Source organism: Euleptes europaea, chromosome 16 (genome assembly GCF_029931775.1).
Source record: "Euleptes europaea isolate rEulEur1 chromosome 16, rEulEur1.hap1, whole genome shotgun sequence".
In the NCBI taxonomy this organism is placed as follows: domain Eukaryota; kingdom Metazoa; phylum Chordata; class Lepidosauria; order Squamata; family Sphaerodactylidae; genus Euleptes; species Euleptes europaea.
The window spans coordinates 43787814-43810946 of record NC_079327.1 but is presented as its reverse complement, the minus strand read 5'-3'; the positions used below and the strand labels follow the sequence as shown (position 1 = coordinate 43810946).

The 23133-nt window shown below is 42.0% G+C and overlaps 1 protein-coding gene across 1 annotated transcript in view; it reads left to right on the top strand.

The window, feature by feature from the left end:
* Positions 1–8629: 8629 nt before the first annotated feature.
* GPM6B (glycoprotein M6B) overlaps positions 8630–23133 on the top strand; it is a 150023-nt gene continuing 135519 nt past the window's right edge. Inside the window, exon 1 of the mRNA XM_056861899.1 lies at positions 8630–8698. Coding sequence (XP_056717877.1) covers positions 8695–8698 — 4 coding nt within the window. The 5' untranslated portion in view covers positions 8630–8694. The remainder of the gene's footprint in view (positions 8699–23133) is intronic.

The following is a 23133-nucleotide window of genomic DNA, read 5'->3' as shown; positions in this document are numbered from 1 at the left end:
AGGTGGGAAGGCAGCATGATATAGCCTGATCTCATCAGATCTTGGAAGCTAAGCAGGGTCAGTATGTGGAAGGAAGAAAGGCAAGGAAGAAAGGCAAAGGAAGGCAATGTCACACCGTCTCTGCTTCACACTTGCCTAGACAGCCCCTTGCTGGGGTCGCCATAAGTCTACTGTGACTTGATAGCACTTTATGCACACACACAAAGTATGGGTAAAGTATTAAGACCCAGACATGCTCAGGGGCTGCCTTCTGTATGAAGCATATTTTTGTGGTGCTGAAACAACTCCTTCAATCTGCTTCTAGGTTGAATTGAAAGTTCTGGTTATTACCTTTAAAAGCTTAAATAGCATGGGAATGGGATATCTGAAGACTGCCTGCTCTCATACATACCTGCTCATCAATTAAGGTTGTCTTCACAGACTCTGCACTACCTTCAATCATTTTCTGTGGTAAAATAGGTGGTCATTTGGAATGGGACCTTCTTAGTTCTGGTGTCCTATATTAGGAAAACTGTCTCATCCACCTGGCACAAAACCACTGGAATTTCCAGTGCCTGGTAAAAAAAAAAAGTCATCCAGGCCTTTGGTTGATTTTTTCTCTCCTGATTTTCTCCCATTCTTCTTTTGTACGGTATTTAATCTGGGGGACCACTAATTTTATACTTTTAATGCTTGTAATACTGTTTGGTTTTGTTACCACTTGTGTATATCTATATATTAATATTTGTTCTCTTTTGAGTTCTAATTGTAATCTTTTTTGCTACTTTGGTAGATTTTGTTCTGCTGCTGCTGAATCTTTTGATTTTATTGTTAATGCAATTTAGATGTACAGTGATTTAGATTTTAATTCTAAGTCTCTCTGAGAACCATATCATTGAGGGCTGGGATATAAATGTTTTAAATCAATAATAAAAATATAGCCAGCTGCCTGTTCACAAAGACAAAGGTGAACTAAAACTTGTCCCTAGTACACATGCTTGAAGCATTTGTTCTCACTTAGTCTGGCTCCCATACTAGAAGTTAGCTGAACTAAAGTTGCTGGAAAATTCAATGCATTGAGGAATAGGAGGGCATGTTTTCTTTGAGAACAGATTCCCCCACCTCTGCTTAAGGATTCTGGGAAAGGAGGAAAAACTCAAATGTCAATTCATGTGCTTGCTGTTCAAATGAGAAATTTATTGTGCCATCCTAAAGATATTGACATCTTTCTAATTACCATGTAAGACAAAGAGGATAGAAGGGTTAGGATGGCACTCTGGGTGACTTGAAAGAGAGATGCTTTTGTTCCATCTTCTTGAGATTTGGCAGGGAAGCCTCCTTGTTTAAACAATGCAATCTCTGAAAAAATTATTTTCAGCTGACTGGGAAAAATAGTACCGAAGAAATGTGTCTATTGAAACCAATGGAATCTGAAAAGGCGTAACATTTTATCATAAGGAAAAGAAATACAAAATATTAAAGAACAAAAGTAGACAAAATCAACCTGAATAAAATTTCTGGGCATATCCCTATTTTTGTCTTATTAACGTGAGGTCTGAAATCTTTTTTACAGTAATTGCTTGCCCGTTTGTGCTGTCATCATGGTATTTTATGGGTGCTTCAGGAAAATGTGCATAAGATTATCACTGTTGTGTGACAAGATCACGCAATGTTCTTGTGATCATAAAGCTTAACCAACAGTCAAGTCAGTGTTATATGCACACTTATCCTTGCTAGTGGTGTAGAACTAATTATAGGGCTAGAATTACTAAGAAAACTCAATAATGTGTGAACATGGTTCACTTTAGGCCAGAATTAAAATCCGGATATCTGTTACTCCCTTTGCAATTGTAACATCTGCCTCAGCATGACTTTAATTCCAAAAATAAGTTGTGATGCTTATTTGACAGGTGAAAATCTCTCCCTTGTTTCACCAATGCTGAACAATTGACTTCTTGCTTTAGAGCTGGACAGTGGTACTATCAGCTCTACTAACTTCTTTCTTTTTAAAAAATATCAATGAATCTAAACTTGGAAATCTCTTTGCATCTTGAATTACAATCTGTATTTGAACAGCTGTTCTTCGTTCCCCTCCCCCTTTAGGTTAAATTTCATTTTGGTGGCTGAGAGGAAGAACACATAGAGCCCAAGATGCTCTTATTGCTCTGAATGAAGAAATACATACTTATATCCCTTTACTGTCTGTTGAAGGCACAACCCCAAATCCAGCACACATGTATTTAAGCAAGTAGGATGTGACCTGGCAAGCAATTATAAGACTCTAAGGCTACAGTCCTGAAGGGGGAGGGCAAAGCTCCTTAGGAGCTGGCATGACCCCGTGCCGGTATAAGTGCCCATTTATCCCGGGACAATGGGTGCTTACACCGCACCGAGGGCAAACACACCGATGCTGGGGAGCCACGGAGCCGCCAGTGTAGCCACGCCAGCAGGGAATTCCCGGAAGGCATGGGGGCGGGGGTTCATCCCCGGGGCATTCCTGAGGGTGGAGCTGCCTTTAGGAAGTTTCCTAACCCTTTTGGATCTGGGAACGCCCCCTCGAGCGGCAGCATTTTTAAAACCCTTTCATTTTGTTTTCAGTGGCTGGGAAGCCTCTGTGGAGGCGGTACGGCTGCACCGCTCCTGGCCACTGTCCAACTGCCCCCCCCCTTTATGAATGGGATGTAAATTTAATCACATAAAGATCCCTTTTGCTCCACTGCCCATTTGGGTGAATTGTTTTGGGAAGGTAAACATCCTTCAGTGTCTCAGTTTGCAGGCCTAAGCAGAGCTACATCCTTGTAAGTCCGTTGATGGGCATGTGTCTACAAGTTCCAGACCTTATTTGCTCTGTTGTTCTACATCATGTCCCATTATATGTGCAGCTTGCTAGTAAAATCAAGCAGTTATGTTTATTTTACTTTTTTTTAAAGCAAAATAAACTAATCTTCCTATAACATTTTAAAAAACCAAAATGCGGCAAGAATTTTTTTCTGCACTGCTTTCCCTACTTCTTATTCTTTGGTGAACATCTGGTCATGCACTATAACGATGATTATTATTCCTAGTCTTTTTCCAACATCTAAGGCTCTGCTGTAATTTTCAGAAAGGAATGGAAAAAAACTTGCAAATGATCAGTCTCAAAGTTGGCTTTCTTTTAGTTTTCAGTAAATGTGGTTTTATCAATAGTGCAAGCTGCTGAAATTATATTGCACACTTAATTTAACATGCTAGCACTAAGATTCTCCTTGTGTACTCTATAGGGCAGAAAATTGTAACTGGCAAGCATATTCTCATATAACTGATTTGCAGAATTAAGAACAATCTAAACATGTAAAAGAAAATCTGCCCCAGTCATGAAATGAAGAAGAAAAAGAAGAGGAGGAGGAGGAGGAGGAGGAGAAGTTGGTTTTTATATGCCAACTACCACTTAAGGGAGAACCAAACTGGCTTACAATCACCTTCCCTTCCCCTCCCCACAACAGATATCCTGTGAGGTAGGTGGGGTGGGGCTGAGAGAGCTCTAAGAGAGCTGTGACTAGCCCAAGGTCACCCAGCTGGCTTCATGTGTAGGAGTGGGGAAACAAACCCGGGTCACCAGATTAGCATCCACCACTCATGTGGAGGAGTGGGGAATAAAACCCAGTTCTCCAGATTAAAGTCCACCGCACCAAACCATCGCTCTTAACCACACTGGTGGTGTAAAATACATGTATGCAACAGCATGCCCAACACTTTCACTCAGAAAAAAATCTCACTGATTTCAATAGTACTTTTACCCTTGCAGAAGTGCAGAGTGGTAAGCTGCAGTACTGAAGTACAAACTCTGCTCACGACCTGAGTTTGATCCCAACAGAAGTTGGTTTCAGGTAGCCGGCTCAAGGTTGACTGAGCCTTCCATCCTTTGGTAAAATGTGTACCTAGCTTGCTGGGGGTAAAGGGAAGATGACTGGGGAAGGCACTGGCAAACCACCCCATGAAGTCTGCCTTAGAAAAGTTGGGATGTGACATCACCCCATGGGTCAGGAATGACCTGGTGCTTGCACAGGGGACCTTTACCTTTTTTACCCTAGCAAGCATGAATAAAATTGCAACATTCGTGTTAAAAATGAAATATTAAAGCACAATTATCACTGTATAAGATCTTGGAGATGGCACTCCATACTCCCACCAGATCAGCCTGTCAGGAGCACTGAACACTCTGGGAGCAATCCTAAACAGATCTACTTGTTAATAAGTTCTATTTTATTCAGTGGGGCTTACTCCCAAGACTTGTTCTTAGGATTGCAGCCACCGAGTCATATCAGGTCTTCTATCATGTCTGAACCAGTCTACTATGACTGAACCAGTGTGTGACCCAAAACTATAATGTGTGATCCATTGGGTTGCACCATAGCCCAATACCTGCTTTACCTGTGGAAGATATGAGATTCATTCCCTGGCATGGCCAGTTAAGGGATCTCAGGTAGCAGCTATTAGGATAGGCCTTTCTCTATCTAAGGCCCTGCAGAGTAGCTGCCAGTTAGAAAATACAGTTCTTATTAGGTGGACCAATACTATGACTTGATATAAGCAGATCAGTATGATCGTATGTCCAGAGTTTAGAGTAACGAGATCATTTACGTATAAAAGACCCTACATATAATTTTAGGTGGCGCTCTTTAGAAAACCAGGGTTTAACTCCCTTCCTTTACAAACATGTTGTCTCCTACTATACAAAACTTTGAAATATGCTGAGAATCTTGGGGAAAATAGTGGAGGACAAATAAGGCTAGGAGCTATTCAGAATCAGACAGACAGGATTGTGCACTGTGTAATGAGGTATCTATCTAGACATACAGGTAGAACATAAAATGTAGAGAAAGAGTTTCTATAGCAAAATTTCACATATGAAAGATACTGAAGAGTCATTCCACAGACTTCATATGAGGTGGCCTGCTCTGAATTAAAGAACACCCCCTGTGTTCTGTGGAATTTATATATATGTTGAATAAAGCAAAGGCATCAAGTACAACCCGAAGTCCCAAAGAACCTGAAGCTGCGTATCACACAGTAACTAGTTTGGACAAGACACACAGAGGCAATGGGCAGATGTGGGTATTATGGAAAACTGAAAAATGATGCTGAAAACAGCATCTCGGGTTCTCTTTGCCCCAATAATAACATGTAGTGACACTTACCCATGTAGTGACATCATGACCTTCTCTTTTTTGGCACTCCACATTATTTCCTGTTGCTATTGAGGGCAGGAAATGTACAACACAGAAATGTACAAACATTATGGTGGAGAGGGTGGAGAACTTCACACAGGGATGCCTTTTTCAGTCATTTTTTCTGTAAAGTGTATGTCTATCCATAACACACTAAGAGAAAAGAGCAAGAGTCCAGAAGCACCTTAAAGACTAACAAAAATATTTTCTGGCAGGGTATGATTAGTGATGAATAATCTTTGTCCTGATAAACCTTTTGTATGATGTATTTCTGATTTCTTTTTTTTTGTGTGTGTGTGTGCGTGTTCTTCAGGATATTTACCATGGTGGAGAGATGAGAAGAAAGACAACATACCAGTCATTGGCTGTGCCATCCTTCTAATGGGTTAGTCAACAAAAAAGGCTTGGGGGAGAAGGGGATTTGTGCTCTTGGCAGGCAGATGTAGACAGAAGAGGAGGGAAAAGCTTTGTCACAGTCATGATAGATTCTGAGGCCAAGTGTGTAGGTGAAGTGAAGGAATATAAACAGAATTTTGAGTGGGGGTGCATGTGAGAGATGAAGAATTGGAATGAAATTAAAAATTGTGGATTTTGAAAGCTTATACACCAGAAATCTTCTGTGTGCTTTCCATGACACTACAATTATAATTTTAACACAAATAGAAATATGATCACTATTATCCTGTTCTGAGCAAAGGTCATACTGAAATAGATGTTGTTAGTCTTGAAGGTACCACTGGCCTTTCATATTTATATATTTAATGACAGACAATGTAAGTTTTCCAAGTTAGGATGCAATTTGGCTCAGATTCTCTTAGAAATACCCAGTCCTGAATCACTATTCTGGAGTATTTAATAACACTTAATATCAGTTAAATTACAAAGTGCTAGAAAGAGAATGAGAAGAACAGAGATCTGGTGTAGTACTGGGGTCACTGGGAGACCAGCCGTCAAATCTCCACTCTGCCATGAAGCTCCCCATGTGTCCTTGGACTGGTTGTTACTCAGCCTAGCCTACCTCATGAAGTTCTCATTAAGACACACTGGAGAAGGAGAGAACCATCTATGCTGCCCAGAGCTCCTTGGAAAGACAGGATTTAAAAAATGCAACTCATAAAAACTACATCATATTCTAGACACCAAGTCCAAGAATCTTATCAATCATTTAAAGGGGGATTGGAAGACAGCTAGTTTGAGATGGTGTAAAACCATATTAGAAAATGGCAGCTAAGGAACTGAGTATGATTAATCCAAACAGAAAATATTAAACAGTATGTTCATTTAAAAAAATACCCACCTCCTTTCTGTCCTATGAAGATCCACAAGACAGCTAACTAACACAAGACAGTTAACCACTTGAATGTCAAACAAAAACTTTACAAAACCATAATAATATGATCCAAGGTCCAAACAGCAGATCAAATCACAAGAGTCAACCCTAACCAATGTTGTGCTGGAATAATAGTGTCTTGATCTGGCATCTGAATGTGTGCACAAAGAACCAGATGAATAATCTGGATTAGACAGCTCTAAGCCTAGGCCTTATATTTTCAAAAGGCCCTTTCTTCTGGATCCACCAGTCAAACTTCAGATTGTGGTAGGACACTGAACGTGGCTCATGCTGGTGGTTCCTGGGGAGGGGCTGTGGCTCAGTGGCAGAGCATCTGACCGCTTGCCGTGCAGAAGGTCCCAGGTTCAATCCCTGGCATCTCCAGTTAAAGGGACTAGGCAGATAGGTGATGTGAAAGACCCCTGCCTGAGACCCTGGAGAGCCATGGAGTGGGGCTGGGGCTCAGTGGTAGAGCCTCTGCTTAGCATGCAGAAGGTCCCAGCTTCAGTCCCCGGCATCTCCAGTCAAAGGGACTAGGCAAGTAGGTGATGTGCAAGACCCCTGCCTGAGACCCTGGAGTGCCATGGAGTGGGGCTGGGGCTCAGTGGCAGAGCATCTGACTGCTTGCCGTGCAGAAGGTCCCAGCTTCAATCCCTGGCATCTCCAGTGAAAGGGACTAGGCAGGTAGGTGATGTGAAAGACACCTGCCTGAGACCCTGGAGAGCCATGGAGTGGGGCTGTGGCTCAGTGGCAGAGCATCTGACTGCTTGCCGTGCAGAAGGTCCCAGGTTCAATCCCTGGCATCTCCAGTTAAAGGCACTAGGCAGGTAGGTGATGTGAAAGACCCCTGCCTGAGACCCTGGAGAGCCATGGAGAGGGGCTGTGGCTCAGTGGTAGAGCCTCTGACCGCTTGCTGTGCAGAAGGTCCCAGGTTAACCCTGGCATCTCCAGTCAAAGGGACCAGGCAAGTAGGTGACGTGCAAGACCCCTGCCTGAGACCCTGGAGAGCCATGGAGTGGGGCTGTGGCTCAGTGGTAGAGCCTCTGCTTGGCATGCAGAAGGTCCCAGCTTCAATCCCCGGCATCTCCAGTCAAAGGGACTAGGCAAGTAGATGACGTGCAAGACCCCTGCCTGAGACCCTGGAGAGCCATGGAGAGGGGCTGTGGCTCAGTGGCAGAGCCTCTGCCTGGCATGCAGAAGGTCCCAGCTTCAATCCTCAGCATCTCCAGTCAAAGGGACTAGGCAAGTAGGTGACGTGCAAGACCCCCGCCTGAGACCCTGGAGAGGGGCTGTGGCTCAGTGGCAGAGCATCTGACTGCTTGCCGTGCAGAAGGTCCCAGGTTCAATCCCTGGCATCTCCAGTCAAAGGGACTAGGCAGGTAGGTGACGTGCAAGACTCCTGCCTGAGACCCTGGAGAGCCATGGAGAGGGGCTGTGGCTCAGTGGCAGAGCCTCTGCTTAGCATGCAGAAGATCCCAGCTTCAATCCCCGGCATCTCCAGTCAAAGAGACCAGGCAAGTAGGTGACGTGCAAGACCCCCGCCTGAGACCCTGGAGAGCCATGGAGAGGGGCTGTGGCTCAGTGGCAGAGCATCTGACTGCTTGCCGTGCAGAAGGTCCCAGGTTCAATCCCTGGCATCTCCAGTTAAAGGGACTAGGGAGGTAGCTGATGTGAAAGACCCCTGCCTGAGACCCTGGAGAGCCATGGAGAGGGGCTGTGGCTCAGTGGTAGAGCCTCTGACCGCTTGCTGTGCAGAAGGTCCCAGCTTCAACCCCTGGCATCTCCAGCCAAAGGGACCAGGCAAGTAGGTGACGTGCAAGACCCCCGCCCGAGACCCTGGAGAGCCGCTGCCGGTGTGAGCAGGCCAGCCTGGCTTGGATGGACCGAAGGGTCCGGTTGGGTCGAAGGCAGCTTCCCGCGCCCGCGCGCTCCCCCTCCCCTCCGACGCCAAGGACGGGCGCCTCTTCCCTGCCCGGGGAGGGGGCTCAGCTCTGCCGGTGGGGGGGGGCTCAGCGCTGGCCCCGCCCCGTCTGCCGGAGGGGCGGGAGGGGTGGGGTGGGGGGCGGTCCGCGGAGGGGGGGGGGAGCTGCCGGGCGGGCTGCGCGCAGCCGGGAGAGCCGCGCTCGCAGGGCCAGGGGAAGGAGGCGTCCGGAGCCACCTGCGCCCCCCGCCGAGGCCATGGGTGAGTCGGCCGTCGGGAAGCCCCCTCGGGGGGAGGTTGGGCTATTGGAGGGCGTGGAGCGGGGGAGCCAGCGGGGCAAGAGCGGCGGGAGCGTCGAGGCGAGGCTGCGGGCGCCTGCAGGGGATGCTCGGGCGCGCCTCGAGGCCGGGGCGGCGGCGCAGCCCCTCCGCAGCCGGGGTCTGGGCGGGCCCCGCGCAGCCCCCTGGGGGCAGCTCGTTTGCGCGGGGTTTTTTTGGTTGTTTGTTTTTTCAATTCAAATGGCAGCATCACTTCAGCCCCACTATGGGAAGTAAAAAAAAAATTCAAGTAAAAAAAACAACAAACACCATTTTTGGGAAGTTTACAAAAACTTTGAAGTAAAAAAAAATTCAAGGTGGAAAAAACCACCCTTTTTTGAAAGTTAAAAAAATTGAAGTAAAAAAAAATGCAAGGGAAAAAAAACACCATTTTTGGGTTAAGAAAAATTGAAGTAAAAAAAAATTCGAGGAAATAAAACACCCTTTTTTGGAAGTTAAAAAAATTTGAGGTAAAAAAAATTCAAGGGGAAAAAACATTTTTTGGAAGTGAAAAAAAACGGAAGCGAAAAAAAAATTCAAGGGGAAAAACACCCTTTTTTGGAAGTTAAAAAAAATTTGAAGTAAAAAAAAAAAATTCAAGGGGAAAAAACACCATTTTTTGGAAGTTAAAAAAAATTGAAGTAAAAAAAAGTCAAGGGAAAAAAACATCATTTTTTGGAAGTTAAAAAAATTTGATGTACAAAAAAATTCAAGGGAAAAACCCATTTTTGGGAAGTTAAATTTTTTTTGAAGTAACAAAAATTCAAGGAAAAAACACACCATTTTTTTTGGAAGTTTTTCAAAAATTGAAGTAAAAAAATTCAAGGAAAAAAACACCATTTTTGGGAAGTTAAAAAAAATTGAAGTACAAAAAAATTTGAAGTAAAAAACAAGCCAACCAACCCAAAACTTTGGGTGCAACGTTAACTTTTCAGGATAATGGTGTCCCCCAAACGGAACTGAGAATTCCTACCTGGCGACCAGTCATCTGTTAAGGCTGCCTTGGCTTGGGAGGCGGCTGCATTAAACGCACTCTTGGGCTGCTGGGAAAGACCTGCGGGGGGGGGGGTCCCTGCTAGAGAGAGGCTGCGGGGGAATCCTTGGTCCAATGTCATTCTCCCCTCCCCCTTGTCTTCTCCCATGTTTAAAACAACATTTAACTATCACCAGTGCTCCTGGGATGTTTGAATAACTTTGGCCCAGAGCTTAGCCTTTATAGTTAAGAGAAAAATGGCAAAGACTTTCCTAATTTATTGCAGCTGTGGATGGCTTTTATTTTAATGCATGTGCGTTCCCACTGCTTTGGTGGATGTTGCGAGGATCAGATGCAGTGTAGGTTCTTTCTGACACACCCGCTCGTTTCGTGCTTGAAGAGCCAGCAAAAATATCAAAGATAGGGCCAGAAACTTTGCTTTTACTGTAAACGATCGCCAGATATGGCAACTAATTTCTGTCATTCTGTACAAAACAGTTCTAGATTGAGGATGTGTTCATCGTTGAAGGAGAATGCTTCTGACTCTGTCCCGTCTCCATGTACATAAGAATACAAATTCAGCTTAGACATAAGGGCTCTGAGATATGAGTGACAGCAGTGTCAAGTAACTTCTTTTGCTAGCTTACATGTATGGTGCAATTTTATCACAATTGATTATATGGCAAAAAATCACCACGGTACCCTAACTAGAATTTATTTAGGAAATTGTTTTTAATGCCTGTATGATTTTTCTTTCCTTTTTAAAATGGAGTTCATCATCCAAACAAAACAAGAGCTTGGGTGCACTTTATATATATGTGTTTTTAAAAGATGGAACTGGAGAAGTAGATGATTGCAGTCACTTCAAGTGGATTTCGGGAGTGTGTACTCCTAGGAGCAGCAAGTTAAGAACAGGCATCAAAACCCAAGTTCTCAAAGGCTTGAGGGGAAAACACAACATTACTGTGAACTTTATTTGTTGTCTCCTGTGATCACACTTTATTCTTGTTTCCATTCAGCAAGATAACAACCCTGTTCTCTCTAAAGTATACAGTATTTTGTATTACAGTCTTTTAATAAATGCAAGATTGTAGGGATCCATACAGCATACAGGTGAATCTCTGGCTATTGCATAGTTCATTTACAGTAAGCTTTTTAGTTTTACAAGGATAGAATTAATTCTATTCTCTCCTGGACTGAGCAGAAATTTAAACAGGAAAAGCTGTTTTATGCAGCATTCTTGAAAAAATTCTGACACACTCTGCTTTTCATATTACATTTCTTAAACGAAAGACTAAGGCTGCAATCCTGTGTACACTTACTTGAGAGTAAGCACCGCAGAATTAATTGAGGATTACATTCAAGTAAACATCCATAGGAGTGAGTTGTAAAGCAGCAATCCTGCATATACTTACTAGGGAAGGAGTTTCATTGAACTTAGTGGGACTTATGTCTGAATAGATATGGTTAGGATTGCTCTGTACTCTGTTTTACACTGTGTTTACTTAAGAGGTGTATAAGTACCAGAGGCCAGAGTGCTTTTTATCTGTTCCTATACCTGTGTTAGGATGCACATCTGCATCTTTATATTTAAATCGTATACATCCTAGTTGGCCTAAACCAAAAGAGGAACCAGCTCAGTTCTTATGAATGTACAACATAAAATCAGCTGACTTCAAGTTTTATACAATTTCTTGTGTTTGTCCTGAATTGTAGTGATGTGTTTAAAAGAAAACCTGTGTCTTTTAACTTGGCAACACTGTGGTAAAAATACAATTTTATGCGCACTCAGTTGTGGTGCACTTGCTGGCTTCTATCCAGTTCTAGCTATGCAAAATTAATAGTCCTGTTTATACCCATCCTTTAAAAAAAATCACCCAGCCTATCCAAAGGGTCCTGGATAAGCATTATGGTTGGATGTGTCCATGTGATGTGGCTGTGTGTGATGAAGATAATTTTAAAGTATGGATTGCCCTTTCTGGATCTGTGTACCTATATTTCGTCTCTTACAACAAGCATTCTTAATAGTTTCATATAGCTTTGCGATGACTCACCAAAGCATGTTGTCAACAGTCTTTTGATAGTGTTTAGTGTTTTGCATCTGTGGAAAATAAATGGGTGATTTAAAAAAGCAAACAAACCTTGGAAATGTACACTGCAATCCAACACAGAGTTACACCCTTCTAAACCCATTTAGTTCAATGGATGTAGACGGTAGTTAATCTCCTATCACTGAATTACAGTGCCATAGTAGATCAACAGTGCAATCCTATGCAAAGTTAACACTGTCTAGCAAACTTGCACATGCACAAAGATGCTGCTAATTAAAACCGATCAGCATCCATTAACATCACTAAGGACTACTTAGATGAACACCAAAGGGTAGAATTTAATTGAAATACAAAACTTATTTATGACTCATCTGTATGGTCTGAGTGATCTGATTGTCTATTTATATAATTGCCTGCTGAGCAGAGCAGTTATGCAGGAAAGATGGGGGTGATAGAACTCAATTTGGCTATGTGAGAATGTGCATGCGCAAAAAGACAGTTGTGTTGTACTGTATGGTTAGGAAGGAATGCAGAGAAGCAATATGCAAAACACCTGCAAACAGATGTTGAACCAGCTGTTGAAAAAACTATTCCCTATTCCTGACTGGTGAACAGGATGCAAGCCAGTCCAGTAGATGCTCACTCATCTCTTGCTTAGACTGGAATAACTCTGCACAGGATTGCACTGCAGGCTTTTTGGAGCTTTATATATATATGATTAAGAACGTAGGATGCTTTTTTATTGAAGGCCTATGATAGCTGCTAAATTGCTTCTATTCAGGGTTTGAAACGAATTAATTGTTATGGATTTCGGAAAGCCACTTGTTCTATTAAGATGCATTAATGCTGTAAAATATTAAGATACTTATATTTGCTTGGTATCATTTGGGGTTAATACTTGAAAATAATTACATATTAAATGGGGAGAGGAGAAGTTTCTCCAAATAAAGTTTTCTGGTTTTGTTAGTCATTTAGAGTCATTTGGCCAGAAATTGTTTATGAATATAACATGTAAGGAATAAGATTCTCAGAGAGCCTGCCCTTTCACATGAATAGATTAACTTTAGGAGTTTATTACTTTTATCAGTACTGTTGATATATGCTTATGATTTCAAAATGCTTGTAGCAATGATGGTTGTGATTTCTGCATCTTTCTTTTTAAGTTTAAGATAAATGTAATCAAGAGAATTCAAGCAACAGTTCCTCATTTAGCAAATGTTTGCTGATTATTCAATAAAATTTTTGCATATGGGCTTGTTTGATTTAGCAAAGGGCCAAACTAGATGTGACCGCATCTGTGGGTCCAACTTGTGCATGCCGTTGCCATTTTAAAGTGACTTTAAAATGTCACAAGGGCCTGATCTCATACCCTTTAGAGTGCTAAAATGGACACATCCCCTCCCCATGGCTGTTTGGGCAATCGAAAAGGTGCGGGGGTGGCAATAAGAGCACCTCAGAGTGCCTCACTGTGAGCCTGATCCCTTGTGACATTTCAGAATCACTTTACATGGTGGTAGTATCCACTGGTCAGACCTGTGGACTCTGTCATGTCTAGTTTGGCCCTCAAATGATGGCAAACACAGGTTGGGTCTGGAGTTTGCACCCTGGGTCAAGATCAAACATGAGTTGAAGATTGTCCTCAGTTCCTGCAAACATGATGCTTGATTCAGATTGGGGCTATGGTGAACATGGAGGAGCAGCTGCAGTCTCCTTCTGTCCATTCCATTTTCCTCACCGGAAATGGCCAGATGGCACAGTCTCTGGGATTCAACTAGATTTGCCCAACCACCTAAATAGTGCCTGCTGGAGGTGTTTCAGGTGTGTGTGTGTGTGGGGGGGGGGGGGCTGAAGCTGCTTCTCCATTTGCATCATGCTTCTAACCTGGCATGATGCACATGGGAAGTAAGGAGAACCTGCAACTCACTGGTCTGTTAGTAGGGTTGCCAACCTCTAGTTAATAGTTGGAGATCTCCTGCTATTACAACTGATCTCCAGACGATAGAGATTAGATCACCTGGAGAAAATGGCCATTTTGGCCATTGGAATCTATGGCATTGAAGTCCCTCTCCTCCCCCAACCCCGTCCTCCTCAGGCTCTGCCCAAAAAACCTCCCAGTGGCAAAGAGGGACCTGGCAACTCTGTTAGACACAATGGGATCCCAGGCCCAACCTATGTACTCCATAAGGTGTGAAGCATCCCCCTTTAGGCTCTCGTTCAGTACTAGTTAATATATATTATGTATATTATATAAACAGCAGGTAGCTATATGTAGTGTGTGTTTCATTGAGGTCATGATGAGGATCCAGAAGTGCCTCCATATTGGCTGAGTACACATCCAAGGCTGCAGTCTTTCCTTATACACTACTATGTACTCAGTGATGTATCTCTAGAGAAACAAGTCCCTAAAAGTGCCTAGTCAAGCCCTAAACAAAAATCCAGTTTCTCTCTTTGAAAGCTGCTTAAATATTTGCAATTCCTGTGCACTTGATTTAATTTGGTTAATCTTCACTCTTGGTATTTGGACATAGCTTTCTTATGAGTCTCTTCCTTAAATGCTTTGTTGTTGAATAGAGCAGCCTCACAGAGATTTTCATCTTGGTACAGATGTCTTGCTTCAGAAGCATTTATAAAAACAAAAACTTTTAAAATGTCATTTGGTATTTCTTCCCAGTTCATATTCTGGTGGACTATTTCTACTACGTGTGGAGGAGTAAGAAGCTGTCACAGGCTGGTGTTGGCTCCTGACCCAGAGACTGTTCTTGCTTAAACAGTTCTAGATTGGATAAACAGCTTTTGGGAACAATGCTGCAGTCGTCTCCTTGCTCACTATGGAGTCCTGGTGGCCCCAGAAAGCCTGGAGCGAGGGTTAGCAATTAGACTACTGTCCCCTACAGGGTGGAAATTACTGTTCACAACTGTTATTGCTGTTAAAGCAATAGTTCAGATGATTTTGAAGAAAGAGGATCTTACCATAAAGTATCTACTAATAATTCTCCTATGTCCCAAAGAGATCAAAATTACCATTTTGACCAGGACATGCAGATAGAAGTTTTTTTTTTGTTGCCGTCAAGTCACAGCTGACTTAGGGGGCCCTATAAGGTTTTCAAGGCACAAGATGTCCGGAAGTGGTTTGTCATTGCCTGGCTGTGTCATGACCCTGGTATTCCTTGGAGGTCTCCCATACAAATACTAGCCTTGGTCTGGGCTCAGTGTATGTGGCTGGCCAAAGTCACCCAGCAAGCTTCCATGGCGCAAGTGGGGATTTGAACCTGGATAGAGCTGTACTCAGCAACTAAGTTAAAGAACTTCTACTGTTTTCGTTATTCCAAGCTACCTGGCTAACTCATGTATCCTGCTTGTGCAAAAGGAGTTAGGTTTTGTTAGAATTGATTGGGGGAGACAAAGAAAGTTATGCAAGTTAAGTTTCCTTAGCAATATTCATTAGTGATATTGATGCAGATGCTTAACCAAAGGAAGCTTTCACCAGCAAATTACATTAATGGAAACTGTCCAGTTACAGTATATGTTGGATCAGAGCCAAGACATTAATGGTTCAGAAAAAACAACAACACAGAACCATCCATCATTAAACTTTACATTGGGGTAACCAGAATAAATGTTGTGCTGTGCAGACATTTCTTGGGTGCCTGGGACAGAAAATGCTTTTCTAACTGGAGCTCTGGTGTACAAAACGGAACAGTCACCTTGGTTCTGGCCACTATGTCTACATCTCATTTGAATACTGATAGGTTAGGAAATAAGTTGCTGGGAGGGTTGTATTTTGTCAGTGTTCTTGGTTATTTTTTGGAAAAATTTTTACAATTTATTTACATTATTTATAGTATGCCTTTCTCACTTGGACTCAAGGTGAATTACATGGAATGAGAAAATACAATCAATGGGATGGGATGGGACATTCAATAACAGTGAAATAGGATTTGGGTTGTAGAACCAACCAGAAATATAAAAACAAAATTGAAGCAAAATAAAATATTGTCGAAGGCTTTCACGGTCAGAGTTCATTGGTTCTAGTAGGTTATCCGGGTTGTGTGACCGTGGTCTTGGTATTTTCTTTCCTGACATTTCGCCCACAGCTGTGGTAGGCATCTTCAGAGGAGTAACACTGAAGGACAGTGTCTCTCAGTGTCAAGAGTGTAGGAAGAGTAATACATAGTCAGAAAGGGGTTGGGTTTGAGCTGAGTCATTGTCTGCAAAGTATTAAAGGTAATGTGCTAATCATTGTCCTGTAAGTATCAAGATAATGTGCTAATGAGGGTGTGGTATGTTACAATGGTTCCACATTAACATACCACACCCTCATTAGCACTATAGACCAGGGGTCCCCAACCTTTTTGAGCCTGTGGGCACCTTTGGAATGGGTGCAGCAACAAAATGGCTACCACAAAATGGCTGCCACAGGGGGTAGAACTGGCTGAAAAATGGTTGCCACAGCTTAACTTCAGTACCACAGTGTAGATCCTTGTTCTGTGGCGGCAGCTGCTGTCAAAGCAGTGTTTTAAGAAATCTGTACAGCCAATCAGAAGCCTTGCCTGGCCCAACCCACATCCAAAAAATACTTGGTGGGAGCCAGAAAAGGTGTCAGCAGGCACCACAGGGCCCATGGATGCCACATTGGGGACTCCTGCAATACACAGTAGTATAAGGTCCCAGTCCCTAATAGGTTATCCAAGTAACTTTGTGAATCATTTTGTATAGTGCGACCCTATTATCTGCAGAGAAAAGCCCTCTTGAATAAGTCGGTTTTGCATAGTTTGCGGGCGGCCAGGACAGTGGGAGCCTTCCTGACCTCCTCAGACATGCTATTCCACAAGGTGGGGCCCACAATGAGAAGGCATGTGGGCAGGCATTTGTTGATTTTGTTTTACTTTAATAAGGGATCAGCCAGACCACCAGTTTGAAGTAACAGTGCTCCTGAACTGATGTTGAATTGGTATCCAGGTTTTGGGGACAGTATTACACCAACATTGATCCATGTAGGCTGCTTCTTTTACAACTCCCAGAAGTTTTGACATGGAACAGAACTTGTGAACTGTCCTGGAGGGTATCCATATTTTTTATAATCTGTGTATATCCTCTATGCCTCTTAAAAAGGACCCAGAGAGCTCATTCAAGCTAATTAAAGAAAGGATTAATAAATATTCTGGCTTATCCCAGGAGCAGTAGGCTCCCTGCAATTTCCGTGCAAGCACTTCTTCTTGAGCACTGTGGTAGGAAACTGCAGGCCAGGGGAATAGTTGGCTGTGGCTGCCTCTTAGCTGTTCATGTGTTCCCAACCTTCCCTTCATCCACTTGCTTTCTCAGACTAAAACTTGTTGCAACAACTTGCAAACCTGAGAAACAGTCTTGTAGCCAGATCTTTGGCATGGGAGGTGCTAGATGGAATGGTCTTGAACTAGCCAGAGCAGTGGAGTTTTCATAAGAGAAGAAGAAATGGGCAAGCCAGATTGACCCAAAAAAACCCCCACTTCTAAGGAACATACAAGAGGAAAGCCGATTATACAGATATTAGCTGTCTACATCACTGTCTTGAATTAATAGATTAATGACACTTTTTGAAAGGAATATGACAGGCATTCTTAAACAATCATTTAAAAAGATATATAGTATATATATAGTATAAGGTATATAGTAACAAATTATAGATAAATGGCTATATTATTCTGTTGCATCAAAAAAATCTTAGGTCACCTTTTAAAGCTTTCACAGACTAGGATCCACTTCCATCAGATATTTGGGGTTTTGCCACATGACTGGTAGTAGGAGTTAGTAGTTATGTTAGTGATCATGGGATGAGGGGTTATGCTAGTGACTTATTCTGTGCACAGCTGTTGAGGAATATATTTCTAATGTTCCGGAGTAAAGGCTTGTGTGTGTGATTTGGACTGGGAAAGGAAAGACAACTGTGTTTGTGTTTAAACTGTGCTTTCTTCTTCTGAGCAGCTGGAGGCAAATCCTAAAAGAAAAGCAGCCCTCTTTCTTCCTATTCAACTGTACATTTTGTCTGAGCAGGATTAAAAACCCTTTGTGAGGCACGGTAATGGTAAAATCTGATTAGTATTGGTCATTAAAGTTGGCTACATTTCAATTGTGGGATCCTTTGGTCCATTTCTCTTTAAATCCTCTGTGTGTATATGTTTCTTGCTTTCCTGATCTACATGAAAAATATTAATTTTTAACCCTGTTAGGATAAAAAAAATCAGTAAGTTTGGAGTTTTATTATCTCTTTATTGTGGGTCTTCTAAGTTCCGTTTGAAATATAAAACTATTATGATTTGCTTTCCCAAGGTGTTGTTGGGACTGAACAGACGGGACCGAAAAGTTAAAAATCTATTCATGCTTGTTAGTATCCTTCTTTGCTGTAATGTTGCAAAGCAGCCACCATGCTCTTGCGGCGTGGAGACCGTTCTGTTGTTTCTCATGTTTGAACTAGTAGTTGATAGTCTTTGCAGTTCAGTGAATCATGATACCCTTTTAAGTTAAGGATAAAAACATGCTGGACCATAGAGCTGAACTTGCTTTGCACTTGCTTTCATCAACTGTTATTTAAACCAGTTGTGTGTTCTTGTTAAGCCCTTTCTGAAGATGGCTATGAGAATTCTTCCTATCACTTTTTAAAAAACACTCCAACAAAGAAATGCAAAGCCTGGTGGCCCAAATGAAACAACATAATGAGAAGTGTGGTTTATATGGAAAACTATGGTTTAAATCAAGTCTTACTGACTAATGATTTAAATCAGACCCACCCTGCTTCTAAATATGGCAGAACTGTGATATGATGGAGGAATGTTGATTTAATTTTGACACCATGCAGTCTGTAGGGGTATATCGATGTTTGGTGTTCAGGCTGCTGGTTTTCCCTCTTGGGTACCCAGTGGCCTTGGGTAACATTAGCCTGTAAAATGGAATGAATATCAGAAGTGTTCTAAATTTAACTACCTGTTACAGAACTGAATATTAGAAATGGATGGGACAAAAAATGCTGGATTTCAAAATGTTTCTGAAGTGCAAACCTCGTTAGATTAAAGCTTTATTTTTAAATTGAAGCATTAGACTCCAAAGCACCTTATTTAAAAAAGAGAGTTAATGTACATGCAGGTAACCTTAAGGAGGTGTGAATACGAATCTTTGTTTTTAAAGGGCATGACAATATAGGGTTCATTGGGTAATATTTTCCTCAGTAAAGTAACTTTCACCCTGATCCTTTGCATGTTGGCTCAGGAATATGTTCCACTGAACATAACTTGGTTTACGTACAAGCAAGAATGCATAGGATTGCAGGCTTAATTTATGTGCTGTTTTGTAGTTGATGTGTATCAGTAGTCCCTGCTTGTGGGCTTGGCTGTGACATCTGTCTGGTCACTGCTGGAAACAGGATGCTGGACTAGATGGACCGTTGGCCTGATCCATCAGGGCTCTTACGTTCTTATGGCTAAAACAAATTCGTTTTCAGCATTTGGAAGCCTTTGCCTAAAATAAGAAACCAATGCCAAACTTGTCATCCAAATGAAGAAAAGTTTGTATCACAGTAAGCGAACAGGCTGTGAGTAAAGCTGTTTCACACAGAGAGCTGCAAATAAATACAAGGATTCACTGTAAGCCTTTTGGATGTGATTCTTAACTTGTTGCCTTCTGGCAAATATAATTCGATAGTGGTAAACATGTTGGCTCTGTAGGTGGGACCATCTTTTTTTCCAATGCCTTTTGTCTTGTTGTCTCAGGGAAAGTAAGAGTTCCTTTGACAGGTAGGTCGCCATGCTTATTGCTCTGGCACCCTTTTGACTTGTGTGTGCAGTAGACCAGGCTATACAGTTTTCTTAAATCATGTCTCTTTCACCTGTGATGGCAAGATGTGAGTCGCCATGCTGATTCTTCCCTAGGTAAGTTATATCATGAAAACTCTTGCCGAAGGAATTATTTTTCTCTGGGGTGGCAATATATGACCTCTTTATTGATTAAAATATTGCTATACTGCCTTTTATACTGACCACAGCTGCTTAGAGAAGTGAAGGCCTGGAAAAAAACAACAACCCAGTAAACGTGAAGGAGACTATTGCTGCCTCCCTCCTCCATGCACCAGCACCCCTGCCTTGCTTAGTTGACTGTGGCCGGAGCTTTAATCCAGAGGCTCTGCCCGAAGCCACACCATTTCCTTATTCAGCCAGAGAAGGAGCTTTTTCCTTTGCTCCATCTTCAAGGAGAAAACCGGGGGAGCCCCAGCTCAGAAGGAGCAAGGCATCACATGGAGGCCCCCCTCCCCCCAAAGCGGGAGCCTGGTGTGCTCCATCAATGGGGAAATCCCTGTGTGGACACAGCCCAAGGGCCAAACTACACATTTGGGTTTTTAACAAGTTGAGTACAGATTCCCAGAGAGGACAAATGGCAAAAGCCCCACAGCAGCTGTGGGGAATGACTTAAAAAACAAATAAAGGCAAGATCAAATTGGCTTGAAATGCCACTGGGCGGTGGGGAGGAAAAGCAAGGAATCCTGTCTCCCCGCCCCCAGCTGTTTTCCTGCACAGAAAAGTGGTGTGTGTGGAGGAGTTATTTCCCCATTTTTGCTGCTCCACGTGGAGTATTCTGTGCACATGGAGCAGCAAAAATGGGGGAAATCACTACTCCCCAGCTTTGCTTCTATGCAAGAAAACAACTTGGTGGGAAGTCTAAGTTCTGAGTCTGTTTGGACTCTCCTTTAATTTTTAAAAACCATTGCCTGCAGCTTCTGTGTGACTGCAGGGAACCCCAGTTGGGGCTGGGACACCCAACTCTAGAAAAACCCAAACATGTAGTTTGGCCCTAAAATAGACATGCTAAGCTAGCATAGAGTGTAGCAGTTTGCAACTGTCTCTTTTTAGTATTGGGTATGCTCATGTGTTTGCTTGTAGAAAACTGAGCCATCCATACTGTTAAATAACAAATAGTACAATTGTACAGGCTCACTTTATAAAGGATGCATATTAAGTATTGAAATTGTTCACTATCCCATGTATCAGAATAACTATAATCTCTTCCAGGATTATATTTTTCTCATGTGGACATTTCTACACTAATAATTCTTGCACTGATTTTTAAAAGGTTTTAATGGAAAACACAAATTAACATTCAAAATCTTTCAGGAGTACCAGATGAGATTTTGCTATCTTTGCAGGAATTCAGCCCTTTAAACAATCAATAAAGCCACAAGTTTGAAAAGTACAAAGTAAGTGAATAGAAGGTGACACTATATTGGTTTAATACCAAGAACCTGCTCCACAAACATGAACTTCATTTTTTTAAAATTTGAGTAGGAGACCTAATGCATATTTGCCCAGTTACATTTCCAACACTGTTAGCACAAGCTACATCCCCAACCCTTCCAGTGTGAAAAGTAGCACGGCTAAGAGATTTGTAAAGGAGAACTATAAGACTGGGGCGTATCCTGCCTTCTGGTGACTGTTTTCTACCTAACCATGGGTTCTGAGATTTTTGAGCTGAAAAATGTTAGAATAAAGCAATGTCTTGTGTACAAAGAAGAAAAGGAAGGAAGATCCTGCAGGGGGCAGCAAGCTCTAGCTAGACAGGACTGTATGGGGTTACCTTCTTTAGAAAGAAGGTACTCCCCCTGATGTCTTGTCTGGCTAGAGGGGCTTCTCTTTGTCTGTCTGCAGAAGGCTGTTCTTAGTCTTTTCTTCTAGAACGTTCTAGAACTTTTCTCTCTGAACTAGTAAAGCAGCTAGGTTTATCTCTTCTTTTTCAATCCAGCGTGTCAGTTCCTAAATAAAACTTTCTTCCCTTTTAGACAGTTCACTGTCCTGACTGCTGCAATAGGCCTGTTACAGGCTTTGACATATTGGAGCACATGAACATGGTATTAATGTTGTACATATGCAGAATTATTCAGAATATAACACAACTACACATACAAACTGCAAAAGATATATAAAGAGGTTTAATTTCCTTTTAAAATGAAGAAGAATATTCTATGCAAGAGGCTTCTGCTCTTATTCCTCTATCAGAGGCTTCAGTAATTTTCCAGCAACATTCTATTCTATTATTACCAAAGACCTTCCCAGATGAGAAACGGTTTCTCATGGCTTCTATGACTGCTGGAATAAGAATCGGTTTCTCATGTCCTATGTAGTTATTGAAAAGCAGAAACCGAATGTCAGATTCCAATGACTTCACATGCAGATATGCTCTCTATCTACTCATGTGATACTGGTAATGTTGTAATGTAAACTATAATTGTATTTTGTGATTTAAACATGAATGCTAGATTGTAGAACTTAATGAATGGGTTCAAATGAAATGTATTTTTCTGTAGATGAGAATGATACTAAAATTGAATATGTAGAGATGATAAAGCTTAAAACTGATTGTTTATAGTTAGCAAAATAGTTTCCTGAAAGAGGAAGTCCAAATAAGGTAATGGAATAGGAGGCTACTGAGCATGTGCAGTAAAACCGTTTCTTGATTGAAGGACAGTTTCACTTACATTGAGAAACGGTTTCACATACCTTGAGAAATGGTTTCACATCCATAAGGTGACTGAAACAGTATAAATACAGGCACAGAAAGGCTAGTACTTCAGACCTCTCTCAGTGGGTCTCAAGAAGAGGCTGTTGGTATGTATGGCTTTACAAATATATTATTCTAGAGTGTGAATTAGATACTTTGAACTAAATCAGACTTATTTGACTGTTACATTTTAAGTGTTGGATTTTAAAACTGAATAGTATGTAGAACTTGCTTGCTTTACTGTATATATTGTAACCATACATTGTTACTGAACATTAAGACTTTGTAACTTGCATATACACATATTTACTGGAAGTACATCAATAAAAAGACTTGCTTTTTTAAGTGAGTAAAGTAGTTGAGTCCTGCTTAGTAGGTGACTAGCTGAATAAGATAACATACCACTTCTCAGGAAGGGGTCAATTCTAAGAGCTTAGTCACTTGAAAGGCACTGACCCGCTTCAGCCTGCCAATAAAAAGTATCTGAGGGAACAGTAACAGAGGAAGAACAGTGAGCAGGGGAAGGTTTAAGCTGGCTCTGCTTTCCCCCTTAAATGTCTCCACTGTTCACTGATGACATATGTGAGGTTAGGGATTCTGTGTTGACTGTCGGGTGTGCAGAGATATAATTTGGTTTCTGTTGCATGAAATCCGTAATCACAGGAGACATTGGGTAGCAAAGACTTATCATTGACTGTTCTCCCTCTACCACATCTTCAGGTGTCATGAATTCCCATTTGTTCTGCATACTTTTTAATATACTATTTTATTATATACATTGTAGCTATCGCATACTATTGGAATATATTAAATTACAAAACAAACATCTTTAACAAATCG